The sequence below is a fragment of the Copidosoma floridanum genome, unplaced genomic scaffold (assembly GCF_036245765.1).
Source record: "Copidosoma floridanum isolate Cflo_tuat_1 unplaced genomic scaffold, Cflo_Japanese_pri ptg000004l, whole genome shotgun sequence".
NCBI lineage: Eukaryota > Metazoa > Arthropoda > Insecta > Hymenoptera > Encyrtidae > Copidosoma > Copidosoma floridanum.
Genome location: NW_028321881.1, coordinates 14,655,494 through 14,674,408, shown reverse-complemented (window position 1 = coordinate 14,674,408; position 18,915 = coordinate 14,655,494). Strand labels below are relative to the sequence as shown.

At 36.0% G+C, this 18,915-nt stretch overlaps 1 protein-coding gene across 6 annotated transcripts in view; it reads right to left on the bottom strand.

Moving 5' to 3' along the window:
- Positions 1 to 18,915, bottom strand: part of BORCS6 (BLOC-1 related complex subunit 6) — a 441,611-nt gene that overhangs the window by 352,036 nt on the left and 70,660 nt on the right. For 5 of the 6 annotated variants that reach the window (XR_016293438.1, XR_016293440.1, XR_016293437.1 and 2 more), the window contains exons 3-4: positions 14,644 to 14,794; positions 260 to 419 (exon numbers count right to left, since the gene is read on the bottom strand). Coding sequence is in view for 1 of the 6 variants with exons in the window: in XM_089597765.1 (XP_089453891.1) it covers positions 260 to 419; positions 14,644 to 14,766 (283 nt within the window). In the remaining 5 variants the exon portion in view is untranslated. The remainder of the gene's footprint in view (positions 1 to 259; positions 420 to 14,643; positions 14,795 to 18,915) is intronic. The other variant, XR_016293439.1, reaches the window with a different exon arrangement.

Sequence of the window (18,915 nt, the reverse complement as noted above, 5' to 3'; positions counted from 1 at the left end):
AAAAAAAATTCACTTACCTTAAGAAGTTTCCAATATTTACTCAGAATTTTATGACATTAGATCATAGAAGAAAAAAGTGTCTACAACATGCAAGAAATACGAATCAGTTACAAATTTTATACTGTGTACTAATTTAGTCATTAAGACTTTTTAATGACTTTTAAAATCGTTCTACATATTCGAGAGATAGTTCGAGACAAATTCAAGAAAGTATGCGGTTCAAATTTTCTATCTATTTTTAAACGATCACCATACTTACTTAGTTTTACAAATGAATTCAGACTTTGACCATTTTCGGAATACTTGAAGTTTATTTCCCATGATGTGAGACTATCTTTTGAGCTACAGTTTTTATTACTACAAATGAGTTCTCCTTTACCAGATATGACTTCCAACTTTGTTCTCCATCTAAGAGCAAGCTAAAAATTACAAATTTAAATATGTATAATGATTTGTACATGTACAAATACATATATACATAAATACGTATTAATTTATTTATAAACTTAAACAGATTACTCCTCATCTAATCTTTTATAATTTAAAAACTAATTACTTTGATATTAACCACCTTTAATGATCTATCATACTACTCTTTCCTCCGGAACCCTATAAAAACCTGCTTCCTTATCTATTAACAATGATAATACGCTTTAATTGCTTTTAACTTTATTTTTAATAAAGTGAGTACATGTAACATCATTAAAACCTATGAAAATTAAAAAAAATAAATAAGTAAATTATTTATCGTCTTCGGAATAAACAATTAACTATTTGTTTTTATTCACTTTCTAAATATTAATTTGTTAAGTAGGATTTTAGTAAGTAATATACGGTGTTAGACCGGTTTTCATAATCTATAACGTGAAGAAGTGCAAATCAACGGCCCATTAGGGCCAACAACTATTTTTTGGCATAAGGAACACACGGTACTTTTCAGCATTATTTCACTATTATAAGCTTTATTAAAGTTTATCATTTGACCAAAACGGCATGGATTCCATACAAAATTTTTTTTAAGTAGAATTACGCATCGACACACTACAGAACTTTTCTTAGTGAATCTTAGGCAAAGATAAGAGTCCACTAGTACATAATGTATATTACTTCAAAAAACTTTGTTCTAAAATTATAAGCATCGGATACTCAGCGATTTCTTAACATAGACCTATATACCTGCTTCTGCGATCGCGTGACCTATAACTTTTTACTGTTGAAAAAGCGACTGTCACAATTTCAGTATTTTATACTGCGTATGACCTACAAAAAAAGTCGTACAAGATTTTGACATTAACGTGTACCAATCGAGCATGTATCAATCGAGAAATATTTGATTAAGCTCTGATTAGTCTACCAGATCCAAAAGCCGAAGTGTCCGTCTTAAATTCAAGAGTATGAAAACTCCTTGCAAGAACTAAAATTCAACTCCTTACTTTTAACAAGTGCTCTAAACTAACTATGAAAGTTAGAGAGTTAGTTCTGTTTCGGTCTAAAGCAAATGTAAGACTTAATTTAATGCCTAAGGTGTACATAAACACATGGATTTTAAGCAAATGTAAGACTTGGTTCGGTGCCCCTAAGCTGTGTAAGAAAAATTCGATCAAACTAATTACTGTAGACAAACCTAAAGAAAAGAATTAAGAGAAAAAAGAAAAAAAGGACCATCGAACGAAGTTCCAATATTTAACCGCTAAAAACAAACAGCAAAAAATTAAATATATTTATACTACTCTACTATTTTAAAACACAGCAAAAGACACCCATCATGAGTAATAAAAAAAAAAAAATTTACGACGTAAATCTGGGTGTCGTCCAACAACTTTTTTAAGCTTGTATTATCGAAAAAATTTCGATAAGATTACATACCAGATAGTACTATAAGTTCACTGCGTCATTTCAAGATGTATATGAAAATGAATTGTAAGTTGAATCCTTGCACTTTGCGTGCTATGCAAATAACCTTGTCAAATTGCTTTTGATAATTTAAGGCAAGATCAATCAACTGTTATATTAGATGTTACCTAACAAAAATATTTTTTACTTCGCTACAAGCATTAAAAAACTCTTGAACGACAGACTGATTCACTTTATGAACCTTTCTTCTTTATAATCAACGATGGGTGTCGTTTGCTGCGTTTTAAAATCATAGAATACTATTAAACAATTTTATTGTTTGCTATTCGTTTTTAGCAGTTAGATTTTCCGCAGATGATTGACGAATGAATACTTTTTGAAAATGTAAAAAAAAAAAAAAAATACCACATTGATGCTTATGTTTTTTGTTAATATTTTTTAAAACTAATCAAATTCTACAAGCCCACACCGAGTTTCGGATACACAAATTTTTGTCAGTTGCAAAAGCTCTTCAGAGGCTCTGTTTCTAATCGTGTCCTATAAGATTCCAATATCTGCTCTTGGACGACGTTAGCATAAGCTGCTGACAGAGCTCATGGTTTACAAGAATTGTCGTAATCATTAAAGGTAAATAATAATTTTTTTCTTCCATGGGATTTAGTTAATAGTACACACCTCTCTTCACTAATACTACTAACAAGGGCACAGTTAACTGACAAACTATATTCGATTCCTCAGTCACCCAAATTTTGCACGGTACTAAATTTTCCATAAATCTTTAAAACTCAGATTTCGAGTAGGTCTAAATAATAACCAGAATAATCTATAATAGACCCTTTTAAAACAAATGATAATGCTAGTTAAATCATCAGGATTCCTTTTCTTAATCAAACAGCTAAGTGAATAGTTCATGCATTTCTTAAGCCATAAAAAAACACTAACATGGGCAGATGGTCTTGCTTATCTACATTGCGTCTACCATCTTTCATAATTAAAAAGAAGATACTGACACAATGCTTAATTTTCAATAATGAAACAAGGTTATTAAACTCCTCCACTCTGCGAAGGTGATTGAAAAAAAAGATTCTAGTGTCTTCGAAAATGAAATAATTATGTTCAGTAAAATTTATTTGCTGCTGCTGCTGCTACTCTCAGCAGATGTTTTTACTAGTTTCTCCATACCAGGCGCTTCCCAGGTGACAGATAGGGCACTTTTTAGTTTTAAGGACCAGCAAGTAGGTCAAGGAGCTATTCCCAGCGTCGACGAGGGCCTGGAGTCAGAGCGTGTACGCACGACAAAAAGATACCACTATGAAGAACGTCAAAGCTATACTAGTACCCCAGGCGGAAACCTCTCAGAGGCAATCCGACGGCAATTACGATCCGGTGAAAGCTAAGGTAATAGTCGCACGCTCCATGGAATCCGGGGGGGGGGGGCAAAGACGTTTTAGGTGGTCAACAGAGTTTTCAAAATCTTAGATAGCCATCGTTGGATAAAGGTAGAACACCAAACATTTTAAGCTTGGACAGCAACGTAAGCCAGGAAAGCGATTTCAATATCTTCAGAAGCCAGACGCAAAGCGAGCTTGTCTACATGGAAACAAAGGGTGCAAAACTTAGGCTAAAATGGAAAGATGAGATTCAGCAATTTGAATCGGCAACAAAGAAGATTAAGAATATCGGTGTACCTCCTCCACGGTATGCGTAACCTTGTCGAAGACCGTACTGCTTGCAGCCTAAAGCGGGTGAAGGGGCTTTAAACTAACGGTATACTTCCTTTCTTAAACTTCTCTGAACTCCTTCATCCTGTAACATAATCCTATTAACACTTGCACATCCTAACACTGACGTACTTCTGCGGTTTGGATGCTCTGGACCATTTGCGAGGGTTTGGCTGCTGCCCCAAACCCTGTGCTCGGGCAAGAGTAGGAGGTGAGACTCGATACGGTGACTGGGAAGGCCCAGGTATCTCTACCGCTGATAAAGTCAGACATTCATAAATAAAAAATATGTGGCTATCCTTTTAACTGAGTAATCTGGCCATTAAAGGACTATATGGAGGGCTTTTCCAGTGCATACCAGCCGGTACTATCTAACACGGCTGAGGTTTATCAGTTGGCCGTTGTCTTCCCTGACTTGTGACCTGGGGTTGGCATGACACAGAAGAACCACGCACCCACACTCAAAACAACACCTTAGCTTACTATTTCAAGGAACTCCTAAAAATTGGTCCGTAGCCGAGGATAGAAGGCTTGCCGGATTGCCGTGTGGTGCGACCCATGAGTAGCCAAAGGAAGATCCTGGGTAGCAAGGCAATACCAAGGCTGCGTGCTGAGGTGACCCGAACTGTCTTTGGCTTCTGATGACTACAAGACGGAAGGCTAGATTTTTAACTAGGTCCAGTCAATCAACTAACACTGAAAAGGATGCGTGGTTTGGGGCTGGATTGGGGGTGTAGCTTCGGTGTAAAGAAGGTCAACTTGGTCAGGGTCGGGGCTGTCAAGTGGTCCGCAAGGGAGACGGAGACGGTAAGTGTCCTTGTTGAACTACAAAACACCACGCCGGAGCGCCACGATGCGTTCGCCGAGGCACTAAAAAGTGCCGTGTCGGACACGGGCGGCGTAAAAACCCTTGCCCCGCGTCCAACTTGGGAGATCAGGGACGGGGGCTGCTTTGATGAAAGTGAGGCCCCTGACGTGGTTGTGCAGCTTTCCTCCAGCACAGTCAGGGAAAACTGTAGGGCCTACGTCAAGGCTCCTGCGACGGTGGCCCAAATCCTAGACAAGAATGACCACCTAAGGCTTGGCTAGGACAACTGCAGGATGCGGCCAAAGTCCACAGTTGAGCGCTGCTTCAGGTGCCTGGGCTTCGGCCACATTGCGAGACCTGACAGGACCAGGACGTGCTGGAGGTGTGGTGAAAAGGGTCACGTGGCACGAAACTGCTCCAAAAAAAAGTAAGCTGTTTCCTGTGTGAGAACGTGGTCCCAAAGCCGGACACCAAACACGTGACTGCGACCACCGGATGTCGAGCGCCACAGGCGTCTGAAGGGCAGCTCAACAGAAATTGCAGTGAACCTGCAGGTAAACCTTGATGGGAGCATGCTTGCACACGATCTGCTGGACCGGTTTTCCCCCAGGGTGTGGACTTGCTCTTTATAAATGAGCCGTCCCACACGTTACTGTGTCAGGGCTTGTACTATGACAGGACTGGATGTGCGGCCATCTTCATCCGCAGCGACAGGCTCTTCGTATCTGACACAGGAGGTGGAGACGGTTTCGTATGGATTAAGTGCTAAAATGCATTCTATGTGAGTTGCTAAATTTCCCCTAACTTTCCGATTAGCGTCTTTAAAGGGCGGCTTGCCGAACTAAAGAATGCTGTTCGCGTGCGTGGGAACAATGGCAACGTAGTCCTGGCCAGCGACTTCAACTCTGAGGTCATCGCCTGGGGGAACCGAGATCCAACTCCACAGGGTGAAATGTGTCAGAGATAGCCGCAAGGCTAGACTAATCATCATAGACTCTGGAAGTTCAGCAACGTTCAGGCGACCCGGAAACCAGGGCATGATCATTGACCTTACACTAGCATCGTCGCAAATGTCGGCACGGGTGTCTGACTGGCGGGTTCTGGAGGACTATACAGCTAGTTACTACCAATATGTCAGCTTCATGGTAAACGAAGAACATGGTGCAAGCTTGTGAGAAGTGCTTCGAAGGCGCACGGTTTGGTGGAACGTGGCGAAGCTTAATAGCGATTTGTTGCGGGAAGCCATGACTAGCGCGCCCCCTCCAGCCGATTTAACCAAGATCACTAATTTGGCGGAGGTCAAGGCTTTCGTAGGCAGTATCATGAGACGTGTCAAAGAGTGGTGTAACGCGTGTATTCCCAAAATAATTGCCAGGCAGGGCCGGCGTTTATGCTACTGGTGGACTAAGGAAATTTCCAGCCTCCGTGGAGAGGCGCAGCGACACAGAAATCGTGGAGATGCGGAGGTAGCTGTTGCCGCATACAGGGAAGCAAAAAGTGTCCTGGTGCGGGCGATCAAAGCGAGCAAGAACCGATGCTGGCACGAGCTCATTGCTGAGGATACATGGGGCCTGGGCTCTCGCTGCTTGCTTCGCTGTAGTAGTGGGTTCGAGCTTACTTGAGCTTTGATTGTGTATGCCACTGGATCTATAAGCACGCGCTAAAGATTTTTTGTTTGTCAAGGGATTTTTAACATAGGTTTTAAGGGTATCATACAGGACTATAATGTTTTATAATCACTAGACTCGCTATCAGAGCTGAAACAGTTACAGCAACTACTGCTTCTGTTACTGCTGGATGTTAAAACTTTTTAAAACTTTTTTACGCCTTTCTTTACAATCTATATCATCTATTACGGTATTTATTTCATAATAATCTGCAGAATTACGCAATTAATCGTCAGCATTTGAATTCAAACGTCCGAATATGTGCTTATAGGTGTTAGTGTATTTGCGGAGTTGTACTCTCCATCGATTAAGGCGACTCATAGAGTCTTTTATTGATTCGATCAATGTCAAAGGCTCTTGGTCTCCGTAAACTGTAAATTTTTTGTCCGCATGAATAGTAACGAAAATGTTGCATGGCAGCTATTACTGCTAAACATTCTTTTTCAGTCGTGAAGTAATTTCTTTCGCATTTATTAGGAGTGCGAGACATGAAGGCTACAGGATGGTCTTCTCCTGGTTCTCCTTGACTTAATACAGCACCGAGAGCTAAGTTGGATGCGTTGGTAGTTAAAATAAATGGTTCGTCGAGATCAACACATGCAAGTACCAGGGCCTCACACGGCTAATTTTAATCTTCCAAAGCTCTCTTCATGAGTCTTAGTCCAATCAAATTTTGGACTTTTCCTCTGCAATTTCAGCATAATCTTTGATAAATTGTCTATAATATCCTGTAAGTCCTAAAAAATCTCGAATTTTCGCACAATTTGTTGGTTTAAAAAAATTTTTAGCTACTTCAAGTTTCTTGGGATTGGGTTTTACTCCATAACCACATATTTTATGTCCTAAATATGTTACTTCAGAAGATAAAAATTCGCATTTATCTAGCTATAATTTCAAACCAGCATCTGATAGTCTATTAAATAATTTTCTTACTTTTATTTTATGTACTTCTAAAGTTTTGGCACATATTAAATCATCTAGAAATATGAATAGTTCTGTGCCTTTCAATCCCAATGATACAGAATCCATGAGTCTTTAGAACGTAGCTGGTGCATTGCGTAATCCAAATGGCATACCCGTATACTCGTAATGTCCGTACGGAGTACCAAAAGCTGTTTTATGCCAATCTTCTGGAGATACTTTAATTTGATAAAATCCATTAGCTAGGTCGAGTACTGAAAAAAATTTTGACTCACCAATTTGCTTAAATATCTCCAATTCTCAACCTTTTTTTAAGTGCAGGGGTGATTTCCCATTAGAGAAGTAGACAAGTTACGAAATACACACTGCAGTAAGCTTGTGTAAAAGGGTCATTTCAAATAGGCTAATAATTGGTTTTGGTGTTACTATGGTTGTGTGGGGCCGAAATTTTAAACATTTTTCCCCAAGTCGTTTAAAGGTTGGTAAAATTGAGTTTCATTTGATTTTTGCAACTATTTTACAGATTGATTATTTGAGTCGATATTTTGATATGAAAGATCTAGGTGTGATACTATTCTTTCATCTGACTTTAACGTAGTCATGAAAATTTTTGTGATATTAGGATTGTAATAATAAAATATATTGTCGCGATTGTACATCTTGGAATCGTTATAGTCAACTTGTAGTATATTGTTTTGATTAGACTGAAAATGTTTAAAATTTTCTAGTCTGTTTTGTTTGGTGTACTGATAAATTTTGCCTTGTTGTAGAGTGTAACTGCTGAGCAAAGGACATATGTGAATTCTGATGGTACAAGGTAGCGCGTGTATTGGGGTATGATATTTTTCCAACTGTTTTTGCTTCTAAAGCTACTTGTAAATCACCGGCAAACGTTTTTGGTACGTTTGACATCATGTTGGCTTTGAATCCATCGGGTAGGCCTCGCACGAATGCTTTACGGCCAATCATTTCTAGATATAACATGGAATGAGGCTCTTGGTTTTCAGAAATGTTGTTGAAAACAGCCTCAGTTTTAGCTGCTCTAATGCCTTGATTAACGAGTTGGGAAATTCTCTCGTGAAAATCGCGAACATTTTCTTCCTGTTTTATTTCAGAATTATTAATGTCGCTGATAAGTTGAACGTTAGTTTTAGACAAAGGAAAGTGTGCCTTTAAATAGTTTGTAAGATCGTCTAATGTATTTATTGTTAATCCGTCTAGACAACTTTTTGCTCTGCCCTTTAGCCTGAAAATGACTGTTCTTGAAAACATAGACTCTACCGCACTTAAGAAAAGGGAGCGACCATTTTCAACATCTCACAAGAAATTTCTACAAGGTGTACTTTGACCACTACATATTGCTATATGCGAGACAGCTTCACTTATACGAAAAGCTGAATTATTTAGGGCTATGTTAGGTGATACTTTAAGAAATTTGAGTGATTTTTCGGCTTCTCTTACCCTATAGTATTGTTCGAGTAACTGTACTTTTGTAGCTACATCTGCAACCTTGCTTATATCCTTAAGTGTCTGATCCATTAAAGAAAAAAAAAATTTTATTTTATAGATAAAGCAAGACACTAAAGAAATTTAGAAAAAAGTAAAAACAAAAATGCAAAATTTTGATTTGGTTTAAGCATACTCTAAGTGAAACAAAAGCTTTAGTTTCCTACAGGAATGCCTATTGGTAACGTCCGAACTTTTATAAGTGAAGGTAGGAACTCGTAGATTCGTTCTACAAACAAATACATTCAATTTTTGTTCGACAGGAACTAGCCATCGACCAAAAGGCCTTATTTGCTTTTACTTACAGTATAACTTTCTTTGAAATCGATGACTCGAAGTTGTGGTGTTAGGTTTCACCGAGCGATATGTATGGAGTGGTGTACGCTATGCTCGCGTTGCTCTACTGCTAGAGTTTATGTCTTATGCCATACGGTAGTAGCGTATCTTGTTTGTCTTTTTATCTCACGTCCTTGCAAAGGTCTTTTTCATACAGTGTCTATTTTATTTTTCCTCGATATTTAATTTATTCATTAAGGTAAGAATCATGTGTCTATCAATTAGAATAATTAGATCTTGAAATGTTTTACATAATTTAGTAATTGAAATGATTTCAAATTAAGAAAACTAATTTAATCAACAACCAAGTTTTGTCTTATCTGGCGATTTAATAAACTTAAAAAGCCAGAAATAGTTAATTTTACAGATAGTATAAATAATAGAGTTTCAGATTCGCATTTACAATTTATAGTTTTCATAACTTAACTTGCTTCTATAATCGTGGATTAGCCGCTGCTTGCGCGCACGCAGTCGCAAAATCTTACAAGGTTGACCGCAACGTTATCCTACACAAGAGTATCTGTGACGATGACAATAATTAGGCTCCTGCTTTTAACGTCCAAACCCGAGCCTACGGTCCTTTCTTTCTTGTTCTTCTTTGATTCACCTTTTAGGTGAGTTAACAGTGGCCTAGTTTGCTCAAGCTTTTCTCACAAAGCTTAGTCACCGAACTAAGTCTTACAGTTCCTTGAATTGCACGCTTTTAACACGTAGCTTAATTACCGAACGAAGTCTTACATCCACTTAAAAGACGCAACAGAACTTACTTCCCAACCTTTATAGTTACTTTGGAGCACCTGATGAAAAAGAAAAGGCAAATATTGTTATGTGCGAGGAGTTTTTATACGCTTGCTTTTTAGGGGGACGTGTCATGTTGGGAATCCGAACGACCAATCAGAGCTTAACCTAATTACTCTCGACTGGCACGAGCACAGTCGTAGTGCAATAATTTTACAGTAATTAATGGTTAAAATTTCTGATATCTCGGATTTTTTATCAAGTACTAGTTGCTGTTAAAATTGTGTACAATATTTATTGTATACATCCCCAGTAAAGAATGTTAAAATTGTTAATTAATCACATTATTTGATGTACTTGTGCAAATTGATTTTGTAAGATGTGCGTTTTGTAAGATTGTTTGAGGTTGCACGCGTAGTTAGAGTTTCGTGACAATAGCTTGTTTCAAAAGAAGTAAGTTATATGTCACGTGATTGCAGAAGCAGGTGTACCGCACAATGGTTTGAGATTGCTGAGCTTTTACTTTTTATAATTTAAAAACGAAACTCTGTGTTTCAAAGTTATAAATTAAGTATATGACATGGGATGTCACACAATTTTTTCTAGATTTCCACAATAAATAATTGAACCACTTGAAAGTAAAACTCTAAGTGATCCGAAGTATTAATCGATAAAATTTACTTTATCACTATTGTATGTTGGATTCACTAGTCGTATATCGACAGTGAATCCAGTACGGAATTGTAAGGCATGCAGCTAAACATCCCGGCTACCGATGACACTTTTTCGTAATGGACAAGCGACTTAGGACCAGTTTTATCCAAAACCACGAAGGTTAATGAGTGACTCCAATTAGAGGCAATCTGAACGCCAACGTCTCCAGCGTCATACCGGAAGACGTTTAGTTAGAGCACAATCTGTTTTAAGAATTTGTGATTTTCCGAACGTACTTTTAACCAACCTGGTGCTGTCGGAAAAAATTTTGCTACAACAGCGAGCCAGAAAAAACTATCCTAAGGAGTTCAGGCCACAGCTGGAAATTTTATCAGCGTCTTCCTCAGTAGTTCATCCCAACGGTGCACAGTGTGTGCTTTGATTTTTTTTACGTTAAAAATGAGTAGCTCCTGTCAGGAGAATAATTTTGTAATGATTCTATATGGAAAATAAAGTTAATCAGATTCTTAAAATAGTTAAACTATGAAGACAACTATAATTTTTTCTTTTCCAGGCTAGAAAATTCGAAAGAAATAGAGTTTTCCCAAAACTCTGGATTCAGCGATATTATTGATGATAAAATTAATGAAATAGTAGGTCCTGTAATAATTTTTTAGCTATGTGTCATTTAGTGATAATAATTTTAATAAAACGTTACGATTATAAGTCCATACTCATAGACATAACCTTAATAAATACACAATCATGCTGTTTTTGTTGTTTTAGTCTCATAGCATACTAAAATACCGACTAGACAATATTACTAAAAATTAAAACTCAAGTCTAAATGAACATTAACTACAATTAATAAAAGATAACAGTTGAAAGCCAACATAACCTCGGAAAATATCAAAGTATATCATTTTTTTGGTTTCTGCGCCAAGCAGCACATAAAAACGTAAACAAAAGCCGTAATATGTAATGTGAACTTATAATGAAACTAACTGAAACTACAGTAACGAAGCAATAATAGTAAGGAGCTAACAAACTCATAAAAAGGACGAAACATTTGATTTTTTTACTTTCTGTCCTAAAAATCATGTAGCTTTATGGATGAAACGTTTAACAGGAAGATTGTATCGTGATTTTTTTTTTTTTTACAACGTAGGTTTTTTGTTGTCAAATAAAAATAAAACTACGGAAAAGATCTGAAGTAATTATTTCGATAGTAGAAAGCTCAAGAAAAACAAAATTTTTGAGAAATCTTTGATTTAATGAGCAACATATTAAGGATCATAATGTGTTCTAAATATTTGTCATTTGATCATCTATAATTGCTTATTACTTAACATTTTTGAGGCTATAACTGCAGACATAATGTTAATGGATAAAAATAGGTGTTTTTAAAACTTTTATTAGTTTGATGCTGATAACGAATTTATACTTAGTTTTGATAGAGCACATCATTAATTCTTTTAAAGCGAAAAAAACTTTTAAATGAAGCAGTTCCAGGTAGTTTTAATCATTATTTAGATATGAATTTCATTGTCAAATCAACAATTTAAAAAAATTCTTGTTTTTCTGAGCTTTCTAATTTCAAAATGATTACCCCAGATCTTTTTTGTCCTTTTCATTTTTATGTCCCGACAGACAAACTGTGTTTGCATAAAAAATAATCACGAAACTATTTTCCTGCCAAAATTTTGATTCTTACGGCAGGACGTGATTCTTAAGGCAAGAACAAAAAAATTGAATAATTTGATATTTTTCATGATTATGTTGGCTCTTTCCTATTAATGTTTCGTTACTATAGTTTCAGTTAGTTTTATTATTAACTCATATTATTACAAATGATGACTTTTGTTTTCTAGTCAGTATTTTTTGAGATTATATCTGCAAATATGAACTAAAAAATATTGAGTAACATTTTAATAATCAGAATTTAACAATACACATCAAAAAATACACTGAGACTCTTACTTATTTATATAGTCTGTTGTTAATTTTGACGCCAAATCAAATTTTTTTTTTTTCTGATGTTTTCTAACCTAAAAAATTTTTTTTTTTAATCTTTTAGATACTTTTTTATACGCTAGACCTCATGATACGTATGTTCGTAAGAAAATAAACATGACACCGATTTACTTTTGAAAGTTTCAATTACGAATATATATGTTGCTTGGCATAGATACCAATAAATTTAAATACTTCGATATTTTTTAAGGTTATGTTGTCTATTAACTGTTATCTATAATGAATTGTAGCGAATGATAGTTTCAACTTTAGTTTTAATTTTTACAAATATTGTCTAGTTGGTATTACAATCTGCTATGAGACTTCATCGACAAAAACAGCATAGATCGGTATTTATTAAGGTTATGTCTGTGAGTATGGACTTAAAATCTTCAAGTTAGATTAAAATAATTATCATTAAAAGACACATAATTAAAAGCTCACTGCAGATCCTATTGAGTATATACATACAACATACACTCAAGGGCCAAGGCACTTTATATCTGTCGGAACAGTATATCTACACACGTACAATGATGTCCTGTAACCTATAATATAACAAAGACTTACTGTCACTTTGCAGGTAATATTTTTCATCGTTCTGACAAATATAGTGACTTAAGTGTACAACCATGATCTTACGAAATATACGTGTGCGTGTATTGGAGCAGTTAGAGTTTGCAGTAGCATATTTTATAAAACGACATAACCTAATTATGAAAAGTTGTTAAGCTTGTAGAAATAGTTTTGTCTGTTCTTGGAACTGTCTTTCTACGTTGCAAGGATTGGGACGGAAGAAAAGTGGCTAGTAGCTAAAAGTAATGAACATTTTAGTGCAGCTGAAATTAATTAATAACTGAGTTAACTTACAATATTTAATGCAATAAAGTATTCTAATCCATACACTATTTAAGTAAGAAAAAAAAAAATTACTTTAGTTTGGCCGTGCAATAATTGTTTACTTTTTAATGCCTTTTCAGAGTTATATTTCCTGCACTAATTTCTTTATGTTGGCTCCCAACCTATATCCAAGCTAGCCTCGTGTTTCATCGATACATAAGACACTATACAAAAGCAAAATTTGTGCCAACGTAGGTTACCTCCTCATTTGTAACAACGTAGGTATTTAGTTATTCCGAAGGTATACGTTACAACTATTTTGGAACACTGTATCTTCTTCATACGAATAGCGTGCAGCTACTGAGTGTTGCAAGAACTTCATTTCCATAAATAAATCTTATGATTGTCGTCAGTAATACCATTATAAAGACAAATGTACGTCGACACTAACATAAATGTAGATGATACATAGCGTGTCGCAGATAACTACTACTAAGTAAACAGAACAGGTGATAACTACTGGCTGTAATAGCTTCACTGGGACTTAGAGACAACTACATAGTTTATTAATAGTATTCATAAGAACATTGATTTTACAATGAAACTGGAATCAAATAACAGTATAAACTTTTTAGATTCATTAATAAAAAATAATAATAAGATGTTCGAATTTGGTATATAATTGAGTAAGGACATAGTTTTAATCTAAATTTCAAAGTACTTCACATATGTGGTAAAAGGAAGAAAAGATCTTTTAGAAACCATAGAAATAAATTATTTAAGATTCAGTAATAATTTATTAAACTGTGAAATTGATTTGAATGATTCGCCGTTTTTAAATTTTAATGTTAGCTGTTCTGAAAGTTGCACATTCAATTTTCGGACACTGCTCGGTAGTTATCACCTGTTTTGTTTACTTTGTAGTATTTATCTGCTACGCCCTATGTATTACCTATATTTATATTTGTGTGGACGTATATTTGTCTTTATAATGGTGTCACTGATGACAATCATAAGATTTTGTTGTTTAAATTAAGTTTTTGCAACACTCAGTAGCTGTGCGCCATTCGTTTGAAGAAGCAGCTGTAACGTATTCCTTTGGAATAAATAAATACATATGAAAATCAACTAAAACTAAATTTCTTCGTTTTAATTATGACCTTTTTTATTTCGATTTGAAATTACACTTTGTTCTTGTAATCAGTAAAAAAAATTTCTTTTTTCATTTTTAATTGTTCCAATTTGTTTTAGGTTAAAGACCATTAAGGTTAACACGTAAAAGAAAATGTGTAATATAGGAAATTTTTTTTTTAATGAGATCTACAAACTTTTCTATGTAGAAAAAAAAAAACTAATTGAGCTATCTGTAATAGGTGAAATTCTTATCATTTTGTTCATTAATCTGTAAAACCAATTTTTTGATGATGATGATGATAATGATGATGGTATGAGTACTGATTGCTTAATAATATACAAATAAATTAATCCAATGTTGACATATTAGTGTTTATTTGATTTGTAAATTTTATGTTTGTTATCGATAAAAATGTTTTGCTAATAAATCAAAATATAAATTGATGAATACCTGCTGATTTGGATAATTTGATAAGTCACTTATACAGTATTCCTTGTAAAATTGATCCATAACAGATCTTCTGGTCTCATTTCGCAAAAAATTCGTTGTTAAATTATCTTTACTAGAAAACATATCTTTTAACGCATTTCATCTACTGCATCTGTAAAGTAAAATTACTATTGGATGGGAATGTAAATGAATATGAACTAATTTAAAGCTACATGAATGTATATGGCGTAAAGCACCCCTAAAAAATGATACACCTATATTTTACTAGATGATTTTAAGTGTATATGTATTTCTGGTTGTATACTTGATTTCGTGGTTTTGTAAATTCGTCATAGTCAATTTCATAAGAAGTGTCTTTTTCACATACTGCTGTTGCAATCTCAAATATTTTTGACGTGTGACATTTGGAGAGAACAAACATGTTATTATTGATACCATTTTTAAGAATGATAACATAATGAGATAACAACTAAAGTATTTATAAAACATACAAATATTAAAAAATTAATCTAATTTATCAATGAGAAAGAACTAAAGCAAGTTATTTATTATCTTACAGACATTTTCTATCAAAGACAAGTTTTGCTTAGGCGATTTATTATTCAGTTAAAACTGTTAACATATTGCGATAATTAAAAGCTTTAAAATTTTGTTTTGTACTGTAACGGGGTGCCAGTATCCGCTTACGGCTCTGATAGCCACGAATTTATGCAAGGAGTACTCTGACTGGGACTGTGCTTCCTGGGTACCCGCAGAGACACACTTATGTTACAACGCGGACAGTGAGTCCACTTTTCCTTGATCTTGTCTGCTTGCTGAAGGGCCAGCTCAGCCCTGGCTTAACTCAGGATGCTCAAGCGTCGATGTTTACGCGTGAGCCCGCGGAGGCGGCTGGATAAGGCTGGTACTCGGCTTACATATCCCTTTTGGAGGTCGCGATCTCTAAATAAAGCTTGTAAATGAGGAGTAGCCGGAAGGGCTCCATGCAAGGAGGGGTTCACGCAAAGCAAGACACAAACATTTAGTAATCATACGAACGGAGACTACATTAATTGCACTTGTACATAAGCATCTGGATGTGTATGTGTTTATAGTTCGATCGCGCTAATTACAGGGCACGCCTGGTCAAGAAAAGGCTTTCCTCTCGGAGCCGACGGCACGCAATAATTCGATCAAGCGCGGAGAGAGATTACGCAGCTACCACGGCTTTCACGCACGCACTGCGCTTACTTGGCTTTTCGCAGCCTCTTATTTACGCTCGTTCGCCAAGTAGATGATCCCTCAGCAGAACCCCTCAAGCTGACGGCGAGGCTGTCCCTTGGTGATGCGGTGTGCTTTTCGAGCAAGAGACGCACGTGTTTACCCTACCTATACCTAATCTCTTCTGACCTAATGGCCAAGAGCATCGCGCGATAATACGCATCGCAAGACGCTTGTCTCTCCTTCCTCTCTCTCTCTCTCGCACACATCATGACGACCCCCTTCTCTTTCCGGCCTTTCTTCCTCGCGCAGTCTAGGTGAGCGTAAACGGCGTTACGGTGTTAGTCACCCGTTACAGTACAATGACATCAGCTGTGCATAAAAATTTAAGTTTTATAACTCCATAAGATAATTACTATGGTTTTTTTTAATTTGAAAAATAGAAATTACTTGCTTTTTAAGTAATAAAATTTTTACTTGTTTCTTAAAATGTATCAAGTTTTTTGATCATGAAACAACTTTGTTATGTATTTTAAGTCATTTTTATAAAATGTATGTATTTTTTATTATTTATTGCTAATTTTTTTTTTTTTTTTACAATTAAAATGATGAAAAATCATCTATTCAACTAGTCATATCGTACAATCCTGTTACCAAAGAGGGGGAGGGGTAGTCGTGAATCGCCTAAATCTGCTTCAAACCTATGAGCGAAATTTGTTGCACAGTTTGATAGCTTTTAGTCCCTTAATTCATCACCCAAGTGATTCTTTTTAAAACATGATTCAACGTCTAAAATAAGGTGATCTTTGTTCCGTTTACATAGCATTAGAAAAGCAGTTTTTCTCTTATGTTTCCAAAAAATTCGGGGTGATTTTTAATAAAACTATGTCTAATAGGTACATAACACAAATGTTTTGGGACTCATAAAAAAAAGCTATAGACGAGTACGTCGGGTCAGCGGTCCATTGTAAGAAGAAAGAGAAGAGAATCATCGTGAGAAACGCTAAAGTCACTGAGTAGGCTATCTAAAGAAACAATGTTTTAAGGGTGAGTGAAGTTAAATGTAGACCCACGCTGCGCCGAGTACATTTACTTATTAACTAGAGAAAGCAGTCAACACATAGTGCTGCTCAGTGCTGCTTAAAAAAATTGCAGCCTTTGAAGCAGCACTAAAAAACAGGTGCCGGTTCTAAGGCACCCTAAGTAACAATGACCTCCCTGGTGGCTCCACCCTGAAGTAATGATAACACGGATCTGGGGTGAATCTTAAGCTTCCACAGATTCCAACATTACAACTTTTCCTGCGATGTTCATAAACACATTTCTCTTTCCTCCACATAAAAAAAAATAATAATAATATTACTGATAACTAACTTACATCCATCACTGTTTGATACTGCTGCTTCAGAGTTCTCTAGTACTTCGTGCAGTCTTTCTCATCGGACCCTTTAACCACACAAGTGAATTCGTGGCCAAAAAAGAACTAGATGCGGTTTTTTCTGTTTCTGCTGTTGCCAAAACGACTTCCAGCGGGCCTTTTTCAAGTTTACTCGCGCCATAGCATAGTTCAAGAATGTTGATATCCGTAAAATACACCTAAGTTTTCTAAGCCAACACAATATGCCTGATGTGCATTATGTACTCACGGGACGCAGGAGTTATGAGTTGACTTAAACTTTAGGGGACCATTCATAGACGTAAAAGCGCCATTTTTATTTTTAATAGAGTGTTAATATAGCATTAAAGCAAGTAAAAGAGGCCTCTGATTTAATTAGGTCAACCAATGACCGATTTCTCGCAAAACTGCGTTGACAGCAATAACAGTAGATTGGAACGATGATGGTTTATGTTATTATTAATATACGTTAGAAAATAACAATACAACAGTACCAATTGCATTTTTTTGATGAGATTTAGATTGTGGATTAGTAATGGTGAAATCTCGCAATGACAATGAAAGAAACACCAAATACATGTTCAAGTGTGGCTCATAAGTTTACCAGTTTTGCAATGAGTTTTTTTTTAATTTTACAAATTAACTTTGAAAATATTTAAACAATGTGTTAATAACAGTCATAAAGGTGTTGTACATTATTGGAATTGGACAACTACATTGAAAAAAAATCTATTCATGTACTCTTAGAATACAATATATTTGTACGTAGAAACATTTAACGTTCATACATGTATTCTAATAACGAGACTGGCTGCATTACATGTCAGCATAATATGACGCAACTTTAGACTTAGAGTAGGAATGCTGTTATACTTATGTATACAGTTATAACGTTAACAAGTCCTTGGATGTAGAAGCGAATGTGTAGGAGAAAGATGCACCTTTAAGTTAACACACACCCACACACGCGCGCTCGTGCGCACAAATATGTTACTTTATATAGTGATGTAGATGGGGCTTACCCTAAGTGCACACAAAACTACCATCCTTCGTGTGCTCTTTGGGTCACAACACCGATCCAAGGCGTTTAATATTGTTACAAACTAGGTCGCACTTACTCGAGCTCTGAGACGTCTCTATCAACCTCAGACTCTGAGAAAAGGCGTTGTGTCAGTGAATCCTCCGCCTCAGCCCTTTTGTCTGCTGCAATGGCTAACCAAGTTTTTTTTATTAATTTAAAACAGCTGATCCAGGATTTAACTAGTTCCTTGCATCGAAGAATAACAACACTAGACACGAAGCTTGACTTCACGAATAACGCCTGTCACGACAGATGGAGGCGATAGACAAGCGTCTCCAGGGTCTGAAAACTCTCTTATCATCTGTACAGTAAGTAGACAGATGGCTGCAATAAGTAGAGTGTTCAGCTTTATCTACGCAGAACTTAGAAGCACTGGCTGATAAGATAACAACCTTAGAAGATAAGCTTAATTCCATAGGCTCCTCGATCGACGACTTAATCACGAAACTCTAAAATAAGCTTCAAAGATCAACTTATAAAGTCCTATATAATGTCATTGAAACAGTCACTGATTTTAGCACCACTGAGGTTCTGGTAAAAGAGATCCTCACGAAGGTTGGTATAACATCAGTTCAGCGGGTAATCCGACTAGGAA